The 14,876-nt window shown below is 53.9% G+C and overlaps 1 protein-coding gene across 8 annotated transcripts in view; it reads right to left on the bottom strand.

Moving 5' to 3' along the window:
- Nucleotides 1–1,027: 1,027 nt before the first annotated feature.
- PPARD (peroxisome proliferator activated receptor delta) overlaps nt 1,028–14,876 on the bottom strand; it is an 83,287-nt gene continuing 69,438 nt past the window's right edge. For 3 of the 8 annotated variants that reach the window (XM_043592941.1, XM_043592943.1, XM_043592942.1), the window contains 5 exons: nt 7,700–7,854; nt 6,434–6,572; nt 4,812–5,014; nt 4,184–4,634; nt 1,028–3,155 (listed from right to left, as the gene is read on the bottom strand). In XM_043592941.1, coding sequence (XP_043448876.1) covers nt 2,908–3,155; nt 4,184–4,634; nt 4,812–5,014; nt 6,434–6,572; nt 7,700–7,854 — 1,196 coding nt within the window. In that variant the 3' untranslated portion in view covers nt 1,028–2,907. Of the gene's footprint in view, nt 3,156–4,183; nt 4,635–4,811; nt 5,015–6,433; nt 6,573–7,699; nt 7,924–14,876 lie in introns of all 8 variants that reach the window. The other 5 variants (XM_043592945.1, XM_043592944.1, XM_043592946.1 and 2 more) reach the window with 2 other exon arrangements.

Here is a 14,876-nt window from a genome sequence, read left to right as displayed (position 1 = left end):
TTCCTGCTCCTCACTTCCTCCTGTTCCCCTGAGACTGTCACTCTCCTGGCTGAGATGAACCTCATGGGACTTGACAGTTCAGATCACTCTGGCCAGTAACAGAGAAAACCGGGAGGCAAGTGTCACACTTAACCATCACCATAAGCTTGAGCCTCCTGGGGCCGCTCCCCTCCAGCGGGTGTCTGCACTTTGTGTTGGTTAATCGCTGGCTCTGGGCTCCTGGTTTCTGCAGCGTGGGTGGAGGTTCGAGAGATGCTGGCCACCAGATGATACCATTTCCCACATGGCCCCAGGGGTGAGAGTGTCTGCCCCCCTACTGATGTCTGGATGACCTCCGCTTTCCCCCTTTTGATCTTTCAGTCCTTCTAACGCTTTTGTAACAACTTCCTGTAGTAAATTCCCCGTTTTGAAATTCTTAGGGGTGTCTGCTTTCCTGGCTAGATAAGCACCGAGCTGGCCTCACGGCGGCCCAGCCCACTGGCTGCTGAGGGCTGGGCGCTCCTGGGGCCTCTGTGAAGATGGCACCTCTGCAAGCAGAGGAGAAAACTGGGGTGTCGGCTGAGGAAAGTCCTGGTCGCTTGTGTGGGTGGTCAAAACTGGACAGCAAACGACAGGTTTTTGGCTTTGCATTTCCACACACCACTCAAGGCCCTTCTGAGACCCTCCAGGCCCTCCTCACACCACCCTGGTTTGTACCGTGACACCAAGGGGGCGTGTATGTCCTTTCTGCCGCCTCCTGCCCCCCCCCCCCCGGCCCCACGCCGGTACCCCTGATGTTCCTTGCAGGACGGGGATGGCATCTTCTCGCTCCTCCGCCCCCGCTCACTGACGGATGGTGGGCAGGGCGGGGGATGGGGAAAGATGGGCAGCTCTCACAAGGCAGAATCAACTCTCCTGGCCTGTACCCCAAAGTCTCACTTGCCCAGCCAAGTTTCCCACTTCGTGCGCTGGACATGGAGGAGGGGGAGGGGTCTGGTCAGCCGCCTGGGAAAAACACGTAAATAACTGAGTCAGCCTAAACCAACTCTTAAATATTTAATTCCCATTTATTTAAAGTTCTGTCAGTCTGTGTACACTATTTATATTAAAAACACAGGAAGCTGGGGCTCCTAGCAAAAATATACATTTCGATTTTGGAGATTGTTCAGACACTGAGAAGAGCTATATCCTCAGCACCAGACCTGGGTGGGGGGTGGGGGCCGGGGGTCAGGCACAGCGTCTCTCCCTTTACAGCGTTGGCTCAAAGGGAGCACCCCAACCCCAATCCTTGGTCAGCCGAGGGTGGGGGTGGGAGAGGGAAGTATCTTGTCAGTAGAGAATGAGCTCAGGGCATGGAAGGCAGGGGCAGATGGACGGGACCCAGGAAGCCTGGGCTCTGGCCTCAGGCCTTCCCCAACCTTTCTCATAGACCCTCACCAAGTCCCTCGCCCTTCCAGGCCAGTCTCTTTCCTGGAGAAGCAGCCTGGGTGGGCTCTCGGCCTTCCTGCTCAGACACAGCATCCAAGCTGGGCTTCAGCCCCTCTTCCCAGGCTTAGTGCTTCACGTGGGAGGAGCGGGACTGGGCCTGGCAAGGTCTCTGGTCACCAGAAGCTGCACAGGGTCAGTGACCAGCTGGGCCAAACACGGGAAGGGGAAGGCGGCAGAACTGTTGGGACGAATGGACGTCACACTGAGCAGTCACACGTGAGCAGGTGCTGGGCTGGCTCAGCTGACCCCTGGCCACCAAGGGATCTGGCCCAGCTCTGCCCATCTGCCTGTAGGCCCCTCTAGCCCATCTGTCTCAGGGAACCAGGTAAAGGGAACCAGGGTGTGGAACCAGGTAAAGTGAGTCAGTGCTTGTGTGTGTGGAGTGGCAGCTCCAGGGAGTGTGTGTGGGGGGGCGTGGGCTTCAGCTGGGCTCCTGGATGCATCTGAGGCCGGGTCCTGGCACTGAGTGGAGAAATAGGAGTCATGGTCAGTGGCTGCTGCAGAGTGGGAGTAGGGGGGGATGGGTGCCGATGACACCAAGGCCTGGGGTCAGAATTAAGTACACCGCCTGCTGCCTTCCCTGCCAACCTCTGCCTCCCTCGAGGCTTGCTTCTCTTCAGTGGGGGTCCCACCTGGAGGGACGCCCACCTCCTTCCAGGCTGGGGGTGTCCCCCAGCGGCCAGCGCAGGGGACCATCAGTGACACTGACCTGGAAGACTGGTGAAAAGAAGAACAGAGAGGGCATTGGTATCAGTGGGGCTGGGACGTGCTGCTGGAGAGGGGTTGGCTGGGTAGGGGAGGGCGGTGATAGTCTGGGGGAGTGACTCGGTGACTCGGGCTATTGCTGCAGTCAGCCCAGGCCCTGCGTGGCTTCCCCAGGAAGCCTGGCCCAGAGAACTTAGTGTTTCTTTGGATGGCCCAAATCCTTTGCTGTGAAGACAGGAGAAGTGAGGCCCCTACCCCTGCAGGTGACTGTTGGTACAGAGGGCAGGCCCATTCCTCCTGCTCCTTGGGGGACAGGGGACGGGGCGGACAAAGGCAGAGGACCCGTTCCATGCTGCTGGTGAAGTAACACAAACTGTCTCACAAAAGGAGGGACAGACACAGGGATGGGGAGAGAGAAGGGGAGGGAGGGAGTGAGGAAGAGGCAAACCTACAGAGAGAAAGGAAGAGAGGGAGCGCAAGGAAATTAGAGAAGAAAGAGGGACTGAGACCGAGCACGAGGAAGAAGGGAGCGCAGGGAGCAGAGCAGGGGCGAGAGACTGCGTGTCTGAGCGCAGGATGGGATTCCACGGCTCCCGGTGCGGCTCCGGGCGCGGTGTGATGCCAAGCGGCGCCGGCGCTCAGGGCTGCGTTCAGGGCTGCTCTCCGGAAAAGTCCCGTGGGTGGTGCCTATCCCTGCTCTGTCCGCCTGCCCCTGGAGGCCCCAGGCGCACACCCTCAGTACATGTCCTTGTAGATCTCCTGGAGCAGCGGGTGCAGTGAGGTCTCCGTCTCGGTCTTCTTGATGCGCTGCATCATCTGGGCGTGCTCGGTGACCAGCTGCCGCAGGTCGGCCATCTTCTGCAGCAGCTTGGGGAAGAGGTACTGGGCGTAGGGGTGGTTGGCCTGCAGGTGGAACTCGAGGGCACGCAGGATGGTGTCCTGGATGGCCTCCACCTGGGGAACGTTTATGAGGCCTGGCCGGTCTGTGGGGACACAGGGCAGAGGTGTGGGAGGGGGCAGGCATGCATGGGGACATAACGGGGTCAGAGGAGCTCCCTTACCCCTACCCTACCCTGTGTGGGTGACTCGGCCCGGGGGACAGCAGACCTATTGCTGTGATGGACCCAAGCCCTGGCCTGTCGGTGACTGCCCCACTGAGTATTCTAGTGTCTCCACCCCGGGTCCTGGCCCATCTCCTTTGCTTTTTTGTTTTTTCTTCTGAAAAAGGCAGTATCCTATCAGGGTTAAGAGACTCGCTGCCTGGATTCAACTCCCATCGCTACCACAGACTAGCGATGAGGCTATGGGCAGGCCACTCAGCCTCTCTGACTTCAGTTTCCTCACCTGTAAAATGGGGTAACAGAAGCACCTTCTGCACAGGGTTGTTGTGAGGATCAAATGAGTTATACTCTAGGAAACAGAACAGTACCTGGCATGAAGTAAGTTCTGTGGCACTGTTAGCATGAGTACTGTATCTATTGTATTGGAATCTGAAAAACGCAGGCCAAGGATGGAAAATTTCTCTACCATCAGAAATAATCCCCATTAAGGGGCACCTGGGTGGCCCAGTCGGTTAAGCGTCCAACTCTTGATTTTGGCTCAGGTCATGATCTCATGGTTCGTGAGTTCGAGCCTCGCATCGGGCTCCACACTGACAGCACCGAGCCTGCTTGGGGTTCTCTCTCTCTCTCTCTCTCTCTCTCTCTCTCTGCCCCGACCCGCTCGTTCTCTTTCTCTCTCTCAAAGTAAATACATAAACTTCAAAAAAAAAAAGGAAATAATTCCCATTAACATATTGGCACATTCCTTTTCAGTCTTTTTTCTCTCCTCTCCATCTATAAGACAGAGCCGGTCCTCCACGTACAGTTAGTGCCTCGTGTGTTCCACTGCCATCATCACATGGACACTTCCCCATGCTGCTCCAGCTTAGGCTTGGCGCCCTGCAGTGAGGGCCCAACCCCCAGAAGGGCTGGGTGTGTGGGGCAGGCCTACCTGCCCCACCCTCACTTACCTCCACAAAGAATGATGGCCGCAATGAAGAGAGCCAGGTCACTGTCATCAAGTTCCAGGGCATTGAACTTGACAGCAAACTCAAACTTGGGCTCGATGATGTCACTGAAGGGCTTTCGGAGGCTTCGCAGGAACTCACGGGTGACAAAACCAGTGCCGTTGGCCACCAGCAACCCGTCCTTGTTGACAATGGAGGCCAGCATGGCAAAGATGGCCTCATGCACACCATACTTGAGAAGTGTCACCTGGTCGTTGAGGAAGAGGTTGCTGAAGCTGGGTATGCTCTTGGCGAACTCGGTGAGCTCACGCACAGTCTCTACTGTGGTGCACTGGCAGCGGTAGAAGACATGCACGCTGATCTCCTTGTAGGGTGGCAGGCCGTTCACCAGCTGCTTCCACACCAGGCCCTTCTCTGCTTGCCACAATGTCTCGATGTCGTGGATCACAAAGGGCTGAAAACCAGGCCCCGTTAGAGGCCAGGCCTTGGGGGACCCCCGCCCGTATGCTCCCCAGACCCCCTGCCTGTACCATGAAGTTAGGGGAGGGAGGAGGCCCGGTTCTCCCAGAAGTCAGGCAGGTGGCAGCAGGGCCCAGAGCCTGCGACCGCCAGGCCGAGCAGTGACACTCACCGCCGTGTGACTGGCCTTGCCGGTGAGGATGCCGCGGGCCTTCTTTTTGGTCATGTTGAAGTTTTTCAGGTAGGCGTTGTAGATGTGCTTGGAGAAGGCCTTCAGGTCGGCCACCTGCGGGTTGTGCTGATTCCCCTCGCTTGCTGTCAGCCCTGCCACCAGCTTCCTCTTCTCGGCCTCTGGCATCCGGCCAAAGCGAATGGCTGTATTGTGGGGTGGGGGTGAGGGAGAGGTCATCGAGGAGCCCAGGCAGGGGCTAGCACCTCTGACCTCCTTGTCCCACTACAGCTACATGGGTCAAAATGGAAACATACTTTTTGACCTCAGGACCCTCAGAAGCTCTAGAGCCACAACGTTGGACATGTTGGGGAACTCCTCCGGAATGTAAGCTCCGAGGGGACAGGGATTCTGTCTTGTTCACAGTGCCTGGCACACAAGGGCTCTAACTCATGGAGTTGACTGAGCCACTGTGGCTGGAAGGCGGTGCAGTGTGACAGGTAGGAAGACGGTCTCTGGTGTCAAAGGCCTGTACTCGAGTTCCAGCTTGGCAGCTTACTAGCCATGTGACTTAAGGCAGGCTATTTCACCTTTATTCATAAGAAAAATGGGCCAATACTTCAACCTCACTGGATTGTCAAAACAGTCGTGAGACTGACGCGCTGCCCGCTGTGCTAAGAAGGCAGCTTCAAAACAATTAAATAAGAATGTTCACACGGTAAGCACTCAAAAACTAGTCATTAGTGATGGAACAGGATACAAATCTGGCTTCTCTAAAAGAAAAGGTGAGAAGAATGGAGTTGGCCCTGGGATCTCCTAAGAAATCCGCTCAGCCCACCCAAGCAATGGAGCCCAGGCATTTACAGACTGAGGGGAGGGATCAAACCCCAGACGTGTCAGGCCCCAGCACCTAGGAAATGTTTCAGATGGAGGGCTTGGGTCCTGCCACCATCTAAAATGTAAGAGAGGGTAGCTGTGGGTGAAGACCTTTAAACAAGAAGGCTCCCCCTTGTCCCCTGGGGGTGGGTGACCCAGATAGGCAAAGAGGGGGCAGGTGGGCCGCAAAATCCTACTGTATGGGGTCTGAAGACAAGACTGAGGGAGGCCTGGCGTGCAGGGCAGGCTCTGACTCCCAGGAGTGGCCGGCCTCCAGGAAATTCCAGCCTGGCTTCTGGCAGCTGACACATATGGTCACTTGCTGGCTCCTGCCTGCCTTCAATAACCAAGAAGGGCTGAGGTGATCCCAGGCTTTGGCAGTGGCTTTTCACACTCTGTCAGGCCATCTGAGACAGGCTTGAGGTTCTAGGAGTGATGTTTCCAACACTACTGGAGCTGGGGTCCGTTCCCAGTTCCCTTCTGGGCCACAGAGGCTAAGCCTCAGGTACTGAGAGGTGGTGACTGCCCGAGACCCAGGACCCGGGACCCGGGACCCGAGACCCATGTGGGCGCTGAGCAGCCTGGGGAAGGCAGGTCTTAGGCCGGCGGGTACTGTGACACGTGTGCAGTGCCTGCTGCGTGCCAGGCACTGCTCTGAGGGCACTCCCTTTCTGGGCTCCCGGGAGCCTGGTTCCAGGCTGTGTGGAGGGAGCCAGCACCCCCTGTGCCTTGCCCGGGTCGGCTCTCACCATTATGCGACATGCCCAGGGCCACACATTTCTGGAAGCGACAATACTGGCACTTGTTGCGGTTCTTCTTCTGGATCTTGCAGATCCGCTCACACTTCTCATATTCCAGCTTCATGCGGATCGTCCGACGGAAGAAGCCCTGAGGGACGGTGAGGAGGTGAGGAAAAGCCATGAGAAAGGGAGAAAGTTGGGAATCCTGCTCTGCCCAATGGGTTACGTCAGGGGCCCCAGTTACGTGTAAGGATGTAAAAATCCCTGAGCTCTGGAAGTAATGCAGGGAAATTTTTTTGGAGGGGAGAGGGAGAAGGAAAAGAAATAACTCGAAAACTTTTGAAATATATATTTATATATCTTAATTATTTATTACAAATTTTTTTAAATGTTTATTTTTGAGAGAGGGAGAGAGACACACACACAGAGGAGAGCAGGGGAGGGGCAGAGATTAAGGCAGAGAGAGAGAGAGAGAGAGAGAGAGAGAGAGAGAGAATCCCAAGCAAACTTCGGGACGTTATTTATTTTACATGCTTCTTTGTTAGTTTGGTAACATAAAATTGTATCCTGGATTACCTGATTTATTCATAAATGTATCTGGTTCTGTGTATTTTCCAGGCAGTGGTTTAATAAAATGATATGTGAGGGGTGCCTGGGTGGCTCAGTCAGTGGAGCGTCTGACTCTTAATTTCAGCTCAGGTTATGATCTCATGGTTCGTGAGTTCGAGCCCCGAGTCAGGCTCTGTGCTGACAGTGCCGAGCCTGCTTGGGATTCTCTCTCTTCCTCTCTCTCTCTCTCTCTCTGCCACTCCCCTGCTGGTGCTCACTTGCTCTCGTTCTCTCTCTCAAAATAAATAAATAAACTTAAAAACATATATGTGACATTTTGATGGGCGTGCAGTTGGGAGGACAATCCCAAAAGCACGACTGGAAAAAGAAATGTCAAAGAGCCCCTTTCAGGCCTTGAAGCTCTGATGTCAGGAGATGGTTCAGCCCAAGACCCTCATTCTGTCTTGCTGGTCTTCTACAGCTGCATCCCCAGGGGTGCCAGCAGCCAGACAGCCCATGTGAGCGGCTGGGGTGGCGCCCAGCAGGGCAGGCCTGACGAGGGACCAGCAGGACCCAGAGTGGAGGCCTGGAATGGGCCCAAGGGCCTGGCTGCCTCCCAGGTGGGAATTCCAATGGAGGCACTGTCAGGGCCCAGCCTCTCTGGCAGCTCAACTCACCATGTAATCACAGCCCCGACTGCCAGCCCCCACTCGCCATGGCCCCTACCTTGCACCCCTCGCATGCGTGAACACCGTAGTGGAAGCCTGATGCCTTGTCCCCGCACACACGGCACTCCATGTTGAGGCTGCCACACGAGGCCCCGTCACAGCCCATCTGCAACTGGTCCAGCAGCGAGGGTGGTGAGGAGCTCTGGGAGAGGTCTGCAGACACACAACATAGGGGTGGCTTCACACGCTGCCAGGACTGGGGCCAGGGGAGGTGGACAGAGCCTGTGGGGGCAGAGCAGGCGGTGGGAAGAGCCCATGTTTCTGAATCATACAGCCCTCAGCTCAGACACTTGAGGGCTATGTGCCTCAAGGAGTCGACCTCTCTGAGGATTGCTTTCTTCATCTAGAACGTGGGGCTTCTCTAGGAGGATGGCAAAAAGTTTCCAAAGCATTTCCCCAGATCTGACATACAGCAGGCGTTTGGGAAATGGCAGCTCTACTCTCCAGGGTAAGTCAGAGCATTCCTGGGCTGAGCTCACCGCTGGGGAGGAGAGAGAGGGTGTGTGCGTGTGAGTGTGTGTTGGGAGAAGCGACTATGTTTTGGGAAGAAGGGAGCAAGAGGGAGGAAGCAGACAGAATTTTTTTAGACCATCTTTGGGAAGTAGCTCTCTTAGCTTAAGAGGCTCCACTGTGTGGGCCACGTGGGGTTGTGTGAAATGTGTTTTGTGGACACTGAATTAGTGCAGACCTCTGCAGAGCTGCCCTTCACCCCCCTCTGCTGGGAAATGTGATTCCTGCGTGGACTCCGGAGATGCTGTAAGGGATCACTCAAGAAGCTCAGATCCATTCTCACAAAACTTCTTGCTCAAGAACAAAGAATGCAGGTATCAGTCATGTTGACTGGGAAGCATACTGAACTTCCCCAAGTTTTTTTCTATTAAACGTACAAGATGTTCGAACCAGGCGTTGTGAGCGTAAGCGCGGAAAGCACTCGGCCGTGGCAATGACTTCAGGGTGTATGTGCTGCCAGATGACTTAGTAAGAATTTCCGGGAGTCCCTTCTGAATCTCTCCCTTGGGCACTCAGAAACGAACCCTTCCCGGGGAAAAGGGACGTGCCCCGAGCCCCAGTCTCCCAGCCCAGGGCCAGCTGCATGGCCCCACGTGCCATCTGGCCTGCCATGCTGGCCTGCCAATCTGCTGTATTCTCTGCTCTCTTTCCTGATGACCAAGCAACCTCATCGGCGGCACAGGCCAAATCCCCAGACCGGAGAAACAGTGGCTCAGAGCAGGATGGTACCTTAGGGAGACTCAGACCATGGAGATGAGCCCAGATTTAACATTTCCCAGGCTGCTGTTCCTACCTCTACGTAATACAGATTTAGGCCACTCCACAACATATCTTGATTTCCCTCCCATGGAGTAACCCACCTTCCCAGACCAAGGTGCACTCCACTCTTCCCACACCTTCCTCAGCTCTCCCTCGGGTCCTAGGAGTGACAGCAGAAGAGGCTTCAGCTAGACCCCATCTCGGCCACAGGGAGGGGCGCACAAGCACCAGACCAGACCCCAGCAGGGAGGACCGAGTGGCCTGCTGCGATCCTGGGCTGGTGACACAAGGGCAGGGGTGACACAAGTCCCTGGTTCCTAAAATGGCTTGTCTTGTCCCAGAGACTTAGCTCCTAACCTTCTGTCATTCCACGGGGTGGAAGCACCCACCTCAGCCCACAGATGGGGGCGAGTGGGCTCCCTTCCTCTCCTGCGCACAGGGCTGTAGGGGAGCCTCCAGCCGTGGAGGGCAAAGCCACTTTGGTTTTCTTCCTGGCCTTTTGTCACCACACGACAGACTACGTGTGTTTACTCAGTGTTGGGCGCCCTCCACCAGAACGTAAGGGCCACGGCACAGGAGCTCTGCCACCAGGGTGCTGCTGGATGGGGAGCCGGCACTCAGTGACTCTGGAATAAGCGGTCCTTAAGGTCCCTGGGCATCCTGAGCTCAGCGCGAACTGGCTGGAGGAGCTGGGCAATATCCACCACTCCTAGAGGCATTTTAATAGGGCAGGAGAACTCACAGGGTGAATTGCTGGGAGAAAACGAGACCTGCGCAGATGCCAGGCAGAAGGGTTTCCGGCACTTCCTCCTCTGATCTGTGTGGTCTGTATGCGTGCTCACTTTGTGTCACTTCTTGTAAGCAGTGTTATTTTTGTGGCTGACACGTCTGCCTCCTCTGCTAGACTTGGGACATCTCTAATCACGTTGTCTTTGGGTCTCAAAGCCCACCTCCACCACCGAGTCTTGTCCACAGTAACCAACCTCGTGGGTGGTGCCTTCCTTGTTTTCCCTTGTGACCCTGGAGGCTGGGCAGGTGTCTGGTCATTTGTACTGCAATGCCACCCTCTCTTTTCATTCAACAGACATGTGATGAGCACCAGCTGTGTGCAGGGTGGGATCGGACCCTGCCCTGGACTAGCTCAGGTAAGAATGAGGTAAGAAAACTGGAACACAACATGGCGAGTGGCATCACTGGCTGAGGGGCAGGCAGATGACACAGGACTGTGAAGGAGCCACCACTCAGACATGAGACTGTCAGGGAGATTGCTTCCCTCTGGGCTCAAAGGTGAGAGCTTTGGGGGCGCCTGGGTGGCTCAGTTGGTTAAGAGTCTGACTTCAGCTCAGGTCATGATCTTACAGTTCATGAGTTCAAGCCCTGCATCGAGCTCTCTGCTGTCAGCACAGAGCCCACTTTAGATCCTCTATTCCTCCCTCTTGCTGCCCCTCCCCTGCTCCTTCTCTCTCCCTCCCTCCCTCCCTCTCAAAATAAATAAATAAATTAAAAATAATAATAATTAAAAAAAATGAGAGCTTTGGAAGACCTCCAAATAGCTTCCAGATGCTCAGGAACAGCAGGCTTGAGAGTTAAGAATGTGACTCAGGAGCCATGTGGTCTGAGATCAAATTGGTGTCTTGGGCTCAAAACCCAGCTCTGTCCTCTGGGCCTCAGTTTCCTCCTTGGTAAAAGAGAGATGACAGGCATATCTATCTGAGAGTCATGGTGAAAAGTAATGGAACTACCACAGACAAAAGGCCTAGAACTTGGAAGAGGCACGGAACTATCAGTGTTAAGTTAGGAGGATGCCCGTCAGCAAGCTGCAATTCTGCCCTCTCCAAGCTGTGTACCCCACACAGGCAGGGACCTTCCTCTTTCTGGCTGATTGTACCCCTTCACCCACAGCTTCACAGAAATCCAAGGTTGTGGGGGAGGGGAGCGTCTCTGCTTATGAGACCCGGAGAGGCCCCAGGCCAAGACTAAGCGGCTCACTTCCCCTGGCCTGCCACCGGCCCTTGGCCTAGGGGCATCAGGATCACCTGGGAGACGCCAAGCTGCTCAAGCCCTACTAGCCACCAAAACCACCTGAGCTCTGGGTCCTGAGGAGAGACCCTGGGTGTGCATCTCAAGGGAAGTGCTGCAAATGGGGACTGTGGAGAAACAGGCCCAGGGCGGTGTCAGGGCACTGGGAGATGGATGTCCTGCCCCCAGGTGGTGAACAGGCACAGGCTGCAGAACTTGAAAGCAGTCAGCGAGGCTTGGTGGTAGCAGGCTAGTGAGACACAGGCACCCGCTGCCCATTTGAGGGGAATAAGAGAACAAAAAAACTGACCCAAGAGGCAGAAAGAGGCAGGGGAGATGAGGGGCTAGGGTGGGCAAAAGCGTATGCATTCTCCAGGGGGAGGTTTTGTGGCAGCGTGCATGTGTACCAGGGCTACTGAAGTGGTGGTGATTCGGGAGTGGGTTTTCTAAAGATAAAAGATAAAGAATTTGGTTTCTTCCTGGTTGACCACCTGGCTTAAGGGTTTATCCTTGAATCACCACCCTACCTAAAAGTAATGATGGCAGAATGCTCCGCGTTCTAGGGACCAGGTTCTGAAGGCCCCACAGCCTCACCATGAGCCATAGGGTTCCGAGAGGCCCTCCCATACCAGGAGTCCCAGCCTTGGTGTCCCTCAGGAATGCTGGGTGGAGCCATTAGGGCATGCCATTCCGAGGGCCGCCTGCCTGCACAGCGGGCCACTCTCCCAAGCCAGCGCAGCACAGCCCTCCTCCGACTCCTCCTCTGTTCTCAGGAAACGTACTTGCTCACCTGATGGCCATCATCTGGGCCCTGAGCCCCCGCCTCTGAACTTCCACTCCAGCCGCACCCTGCCTGACCTCCCAAACATCTTCTGAGGGTCTACCTCCACCTCTACCGCAGGAGGGTGGGGGGGGGAAAGAACCAGCATTTATCAGCCCCCCACTAAGAGCTTGTTAGTATCATTTCATATCACCTTGGAAGACAGAACTGACCCCATTTAAGATGAGGTTAAGGGATCTGCCCAAGGTCACCTAATACACGGTGGGACCAGGACTTGAACCTAAACCTGACTGCCCTGTAAAGACTGTGTATTTATATGAATAACAGCTCTTTTTTTGGGCACGCCTACTGTGTACCAGGCGCTCTGCTGGATACGTTGTACCATTAATCCCATGTGAACCTTAAATAACCCTTCAAGCAGGTCTACTTATCCTTTTATAAGTGAGGAAAGTGAGGTTCAGAAGGTTAAGTAACATGCTGACAGTGGCATTAACCAGATCGTTAATTTTGACATGTCCTGTTGGCCAGGCCATGATACCCATGGTACCCAGTTTTTGATCAAACACCAGTCTAGATGTTGCTGTGAAAGTATTTTTTAGATGTGATTAAAGTTTTAATTTAATTTTTTTAAGTTTATTTATTTATTTTGAGAGAGGGACAGAATGAGCGGGGAGGGGCAGAGAGAGAGAGAGAGAGAGAGAGAGAGAGAGATTCCCAAGCAGGCTCCGAGCTGCCAGCGCAGAACCCAAAGTGGGGCTCAAACTCATGAAACTGAGATGATGACCTGAGCCGAAACTGAGTCAAATGACTGAGCCACCCAGGCGCCCTTAGATGTGATTAACATTTAAATCATGACTTTCCATAATGTAAGTAGGCCTCAGCCAATTAGTTGAAGGCCTTATGAAAAAAGACTGAGGCCTCCCTAACAAAGAAGAAATTCTGCCTCGGGACTGCCTTCAAACCCGAGCTACGGCATTAACTTCCCTGGGTCTCTTGTCTGGTGGCCTGTCCTGCCTATTTTCAACTTGCCAGCCCTCACAATGGTGTGAGCCAGTTCCTTAAACACACACACACTCCCTCTCTTTCTATGTATGCACACATCCTATTGGTTCTGTTTCTTTAGAGAACCCCGACTAATACAGCAGCAGAGTAAGACCTGGAACCTAAAACCATCCAATCCCTTGGGCTGAGCTCTTATTGTACTCTATGACTTCCCATAAGCATGTATATGTTCATTACTATTAAATCAGTAATTCATGATTATGATAAATGATGAGACATGTCACTGCTGAGGATGACACCGTGCCATTATTCAAATGTTTGGACTCAGAGTAAACACTAAGCCCAACTCCCAGAGAGTGAACGAACTATCAGTTGTACCATCTTGGATTACAAGGTCAGCAAACAGACACTACTGACCTTATTCACATCATTTATATATGGATGAAGGTTCTCGCGCATATCTAGTTTCCATCACTGCAGGTATGCTGTTGTCATACCCGTGAGAGTGGCCAGGAGGGGCCAACACTGTTACCTTTGCTGGCAGAGCCCCATAGGTAAATAGCTTCTGAAGTGTCAGGGCCAATTCTGTGGGACTCTGGAACTGGGGTACTAAGCAGCCTCCTTACTTCTGTTGTCCTGTTCACTTGCACAGTGGGCTTCTCAGGGCTGCCGCACAGCCTTGTCCTCAACTGCACAGCCAGCCCCTGCCTGGACACCCACCACATACTTGCTGAGAGAGGAGGTGCCCAGGCCAGGAGGAAGGACGCCTGATCTTTCTCAGCTCCATCCCCACATGAAGACCCCTGACTTCTTTCTAGGGTGTGGCTGGGATGCCCATCACTAAAGCAGGAGGGGACAGCAACCCTTGCCATGACCCAGCTGGGGGACACTGGGCATAGGAGTTTCTTCATCGCAGGCCCGTCCTGCCTGCCTTCTCAGGTGTTGAGCTTGGTATAGACGCAGAATCAGTGCAGAACCTCTGAAGGGTCAGAAGAGAAGCAAACTGTGTGATCTTCCTTCTGTTTCAGGGCTTGAGGCTGTGTCCCATCCTCTTGAATTCCTGAGGGGACTCCAGAGGCCAAAGTCATAGCCAGACCTTGAGGTGGGCACACTTTATTTTTTTTTTTATTTTTATTTAAAAAAAAATTTTTTTTTTCAACGTTTTTTAATTTATTTTTGGGACAGAGAGAGACAGAGCATGAACGGGGGAGGGGCAGAGAGAGAGGGAGACACAGAATCTGAAACAGGCTCCAGGCTCCGAGCCATCAGCCCAGAGCCCGACGCGGGGCTCGAACTCACGGACCGCGAGATCGTGACCTGGCTGAAGTCGGATGCTTAACCGACTGCGCCACCCAGGCGCCCCGAGGTGGGCACACTTTAAAGGTAGAGACTGAGGGGTGCGTGGGTGGCTCGGTCGGTTAATCGTCCAGGTCTTGATTTCAGCTCAGGTCATGATCTCACAGTTCATGAGTTCAAGCCCCACATTGGGCTCTGCACTGACAGTGTGGAGCCTGCTTAGAATTCTATCTCCCCCTCTCTCTCTCTATCTCTCCCTCAAAAGAAATAAAAATAAAATGTAAAAGTAAAGACTGAGATTGGAGAAGTGAAGTCACCAGCAAAAGCCATAGCTCATAATCACACAGACTTGAGATCCCTGCTCTGGCTCCCCAAGGTGAGGCTCTTTCTTCCAGGGCCTTTCACCTGCTGGCCTTTTTTGGGAAACAAAACTACTTTAACTTTTTGTTTTTAATGTTTATTTATTTTGACAGAGAGAGAATGCATGAACAGGAAGGGGTAAAGAGAGAGAGAGAGAGAGAGAGGCAGACAGACAGACAGACAGACAGAATCTCAAGCAGGTTCTGCACTGTCAGCTCAGAAACCAAATTGGGACTTGATCCCACAACCCTGGGACCATGACCTGAGCCGAAATCAAGAGTCAGACGTTCAACCGACTGAACCATCCAGGTGCCCCCAAATTACTTTAACCTGTTAAAGAAAAGCAATGCATTTGCTTCTTAAATTAGGAGAGTACTGTAGATTTGAGAATAATACATAATGGCATGTACCAAAGATCCTACTCCTTTGAGTTAATGGCATAGTCCTT

Source organism: Prionailurus bengalensis, chromosome B2 (assembly GCF_016509475.1).
Source record: "Prionailurus bengalensis isolate Pbe53 chromosome B2, Fcat_Pben_1.1_paternal_pri, whole genome shotgun sequence".
In the NCBI taxonomy this organism is placed as follows: domain Eukaryota; kingdom Metazoa; phylum Chordata; class Mammalia; order Carnivora; family Felidae; genus Prionailurus; species Prionailurus bengalensis.
The sequence above is the reverse complement of the archived record's forward strand: the minus strand, read 5'-3'. Positions and strand labels throughout refer to the sequence as shown.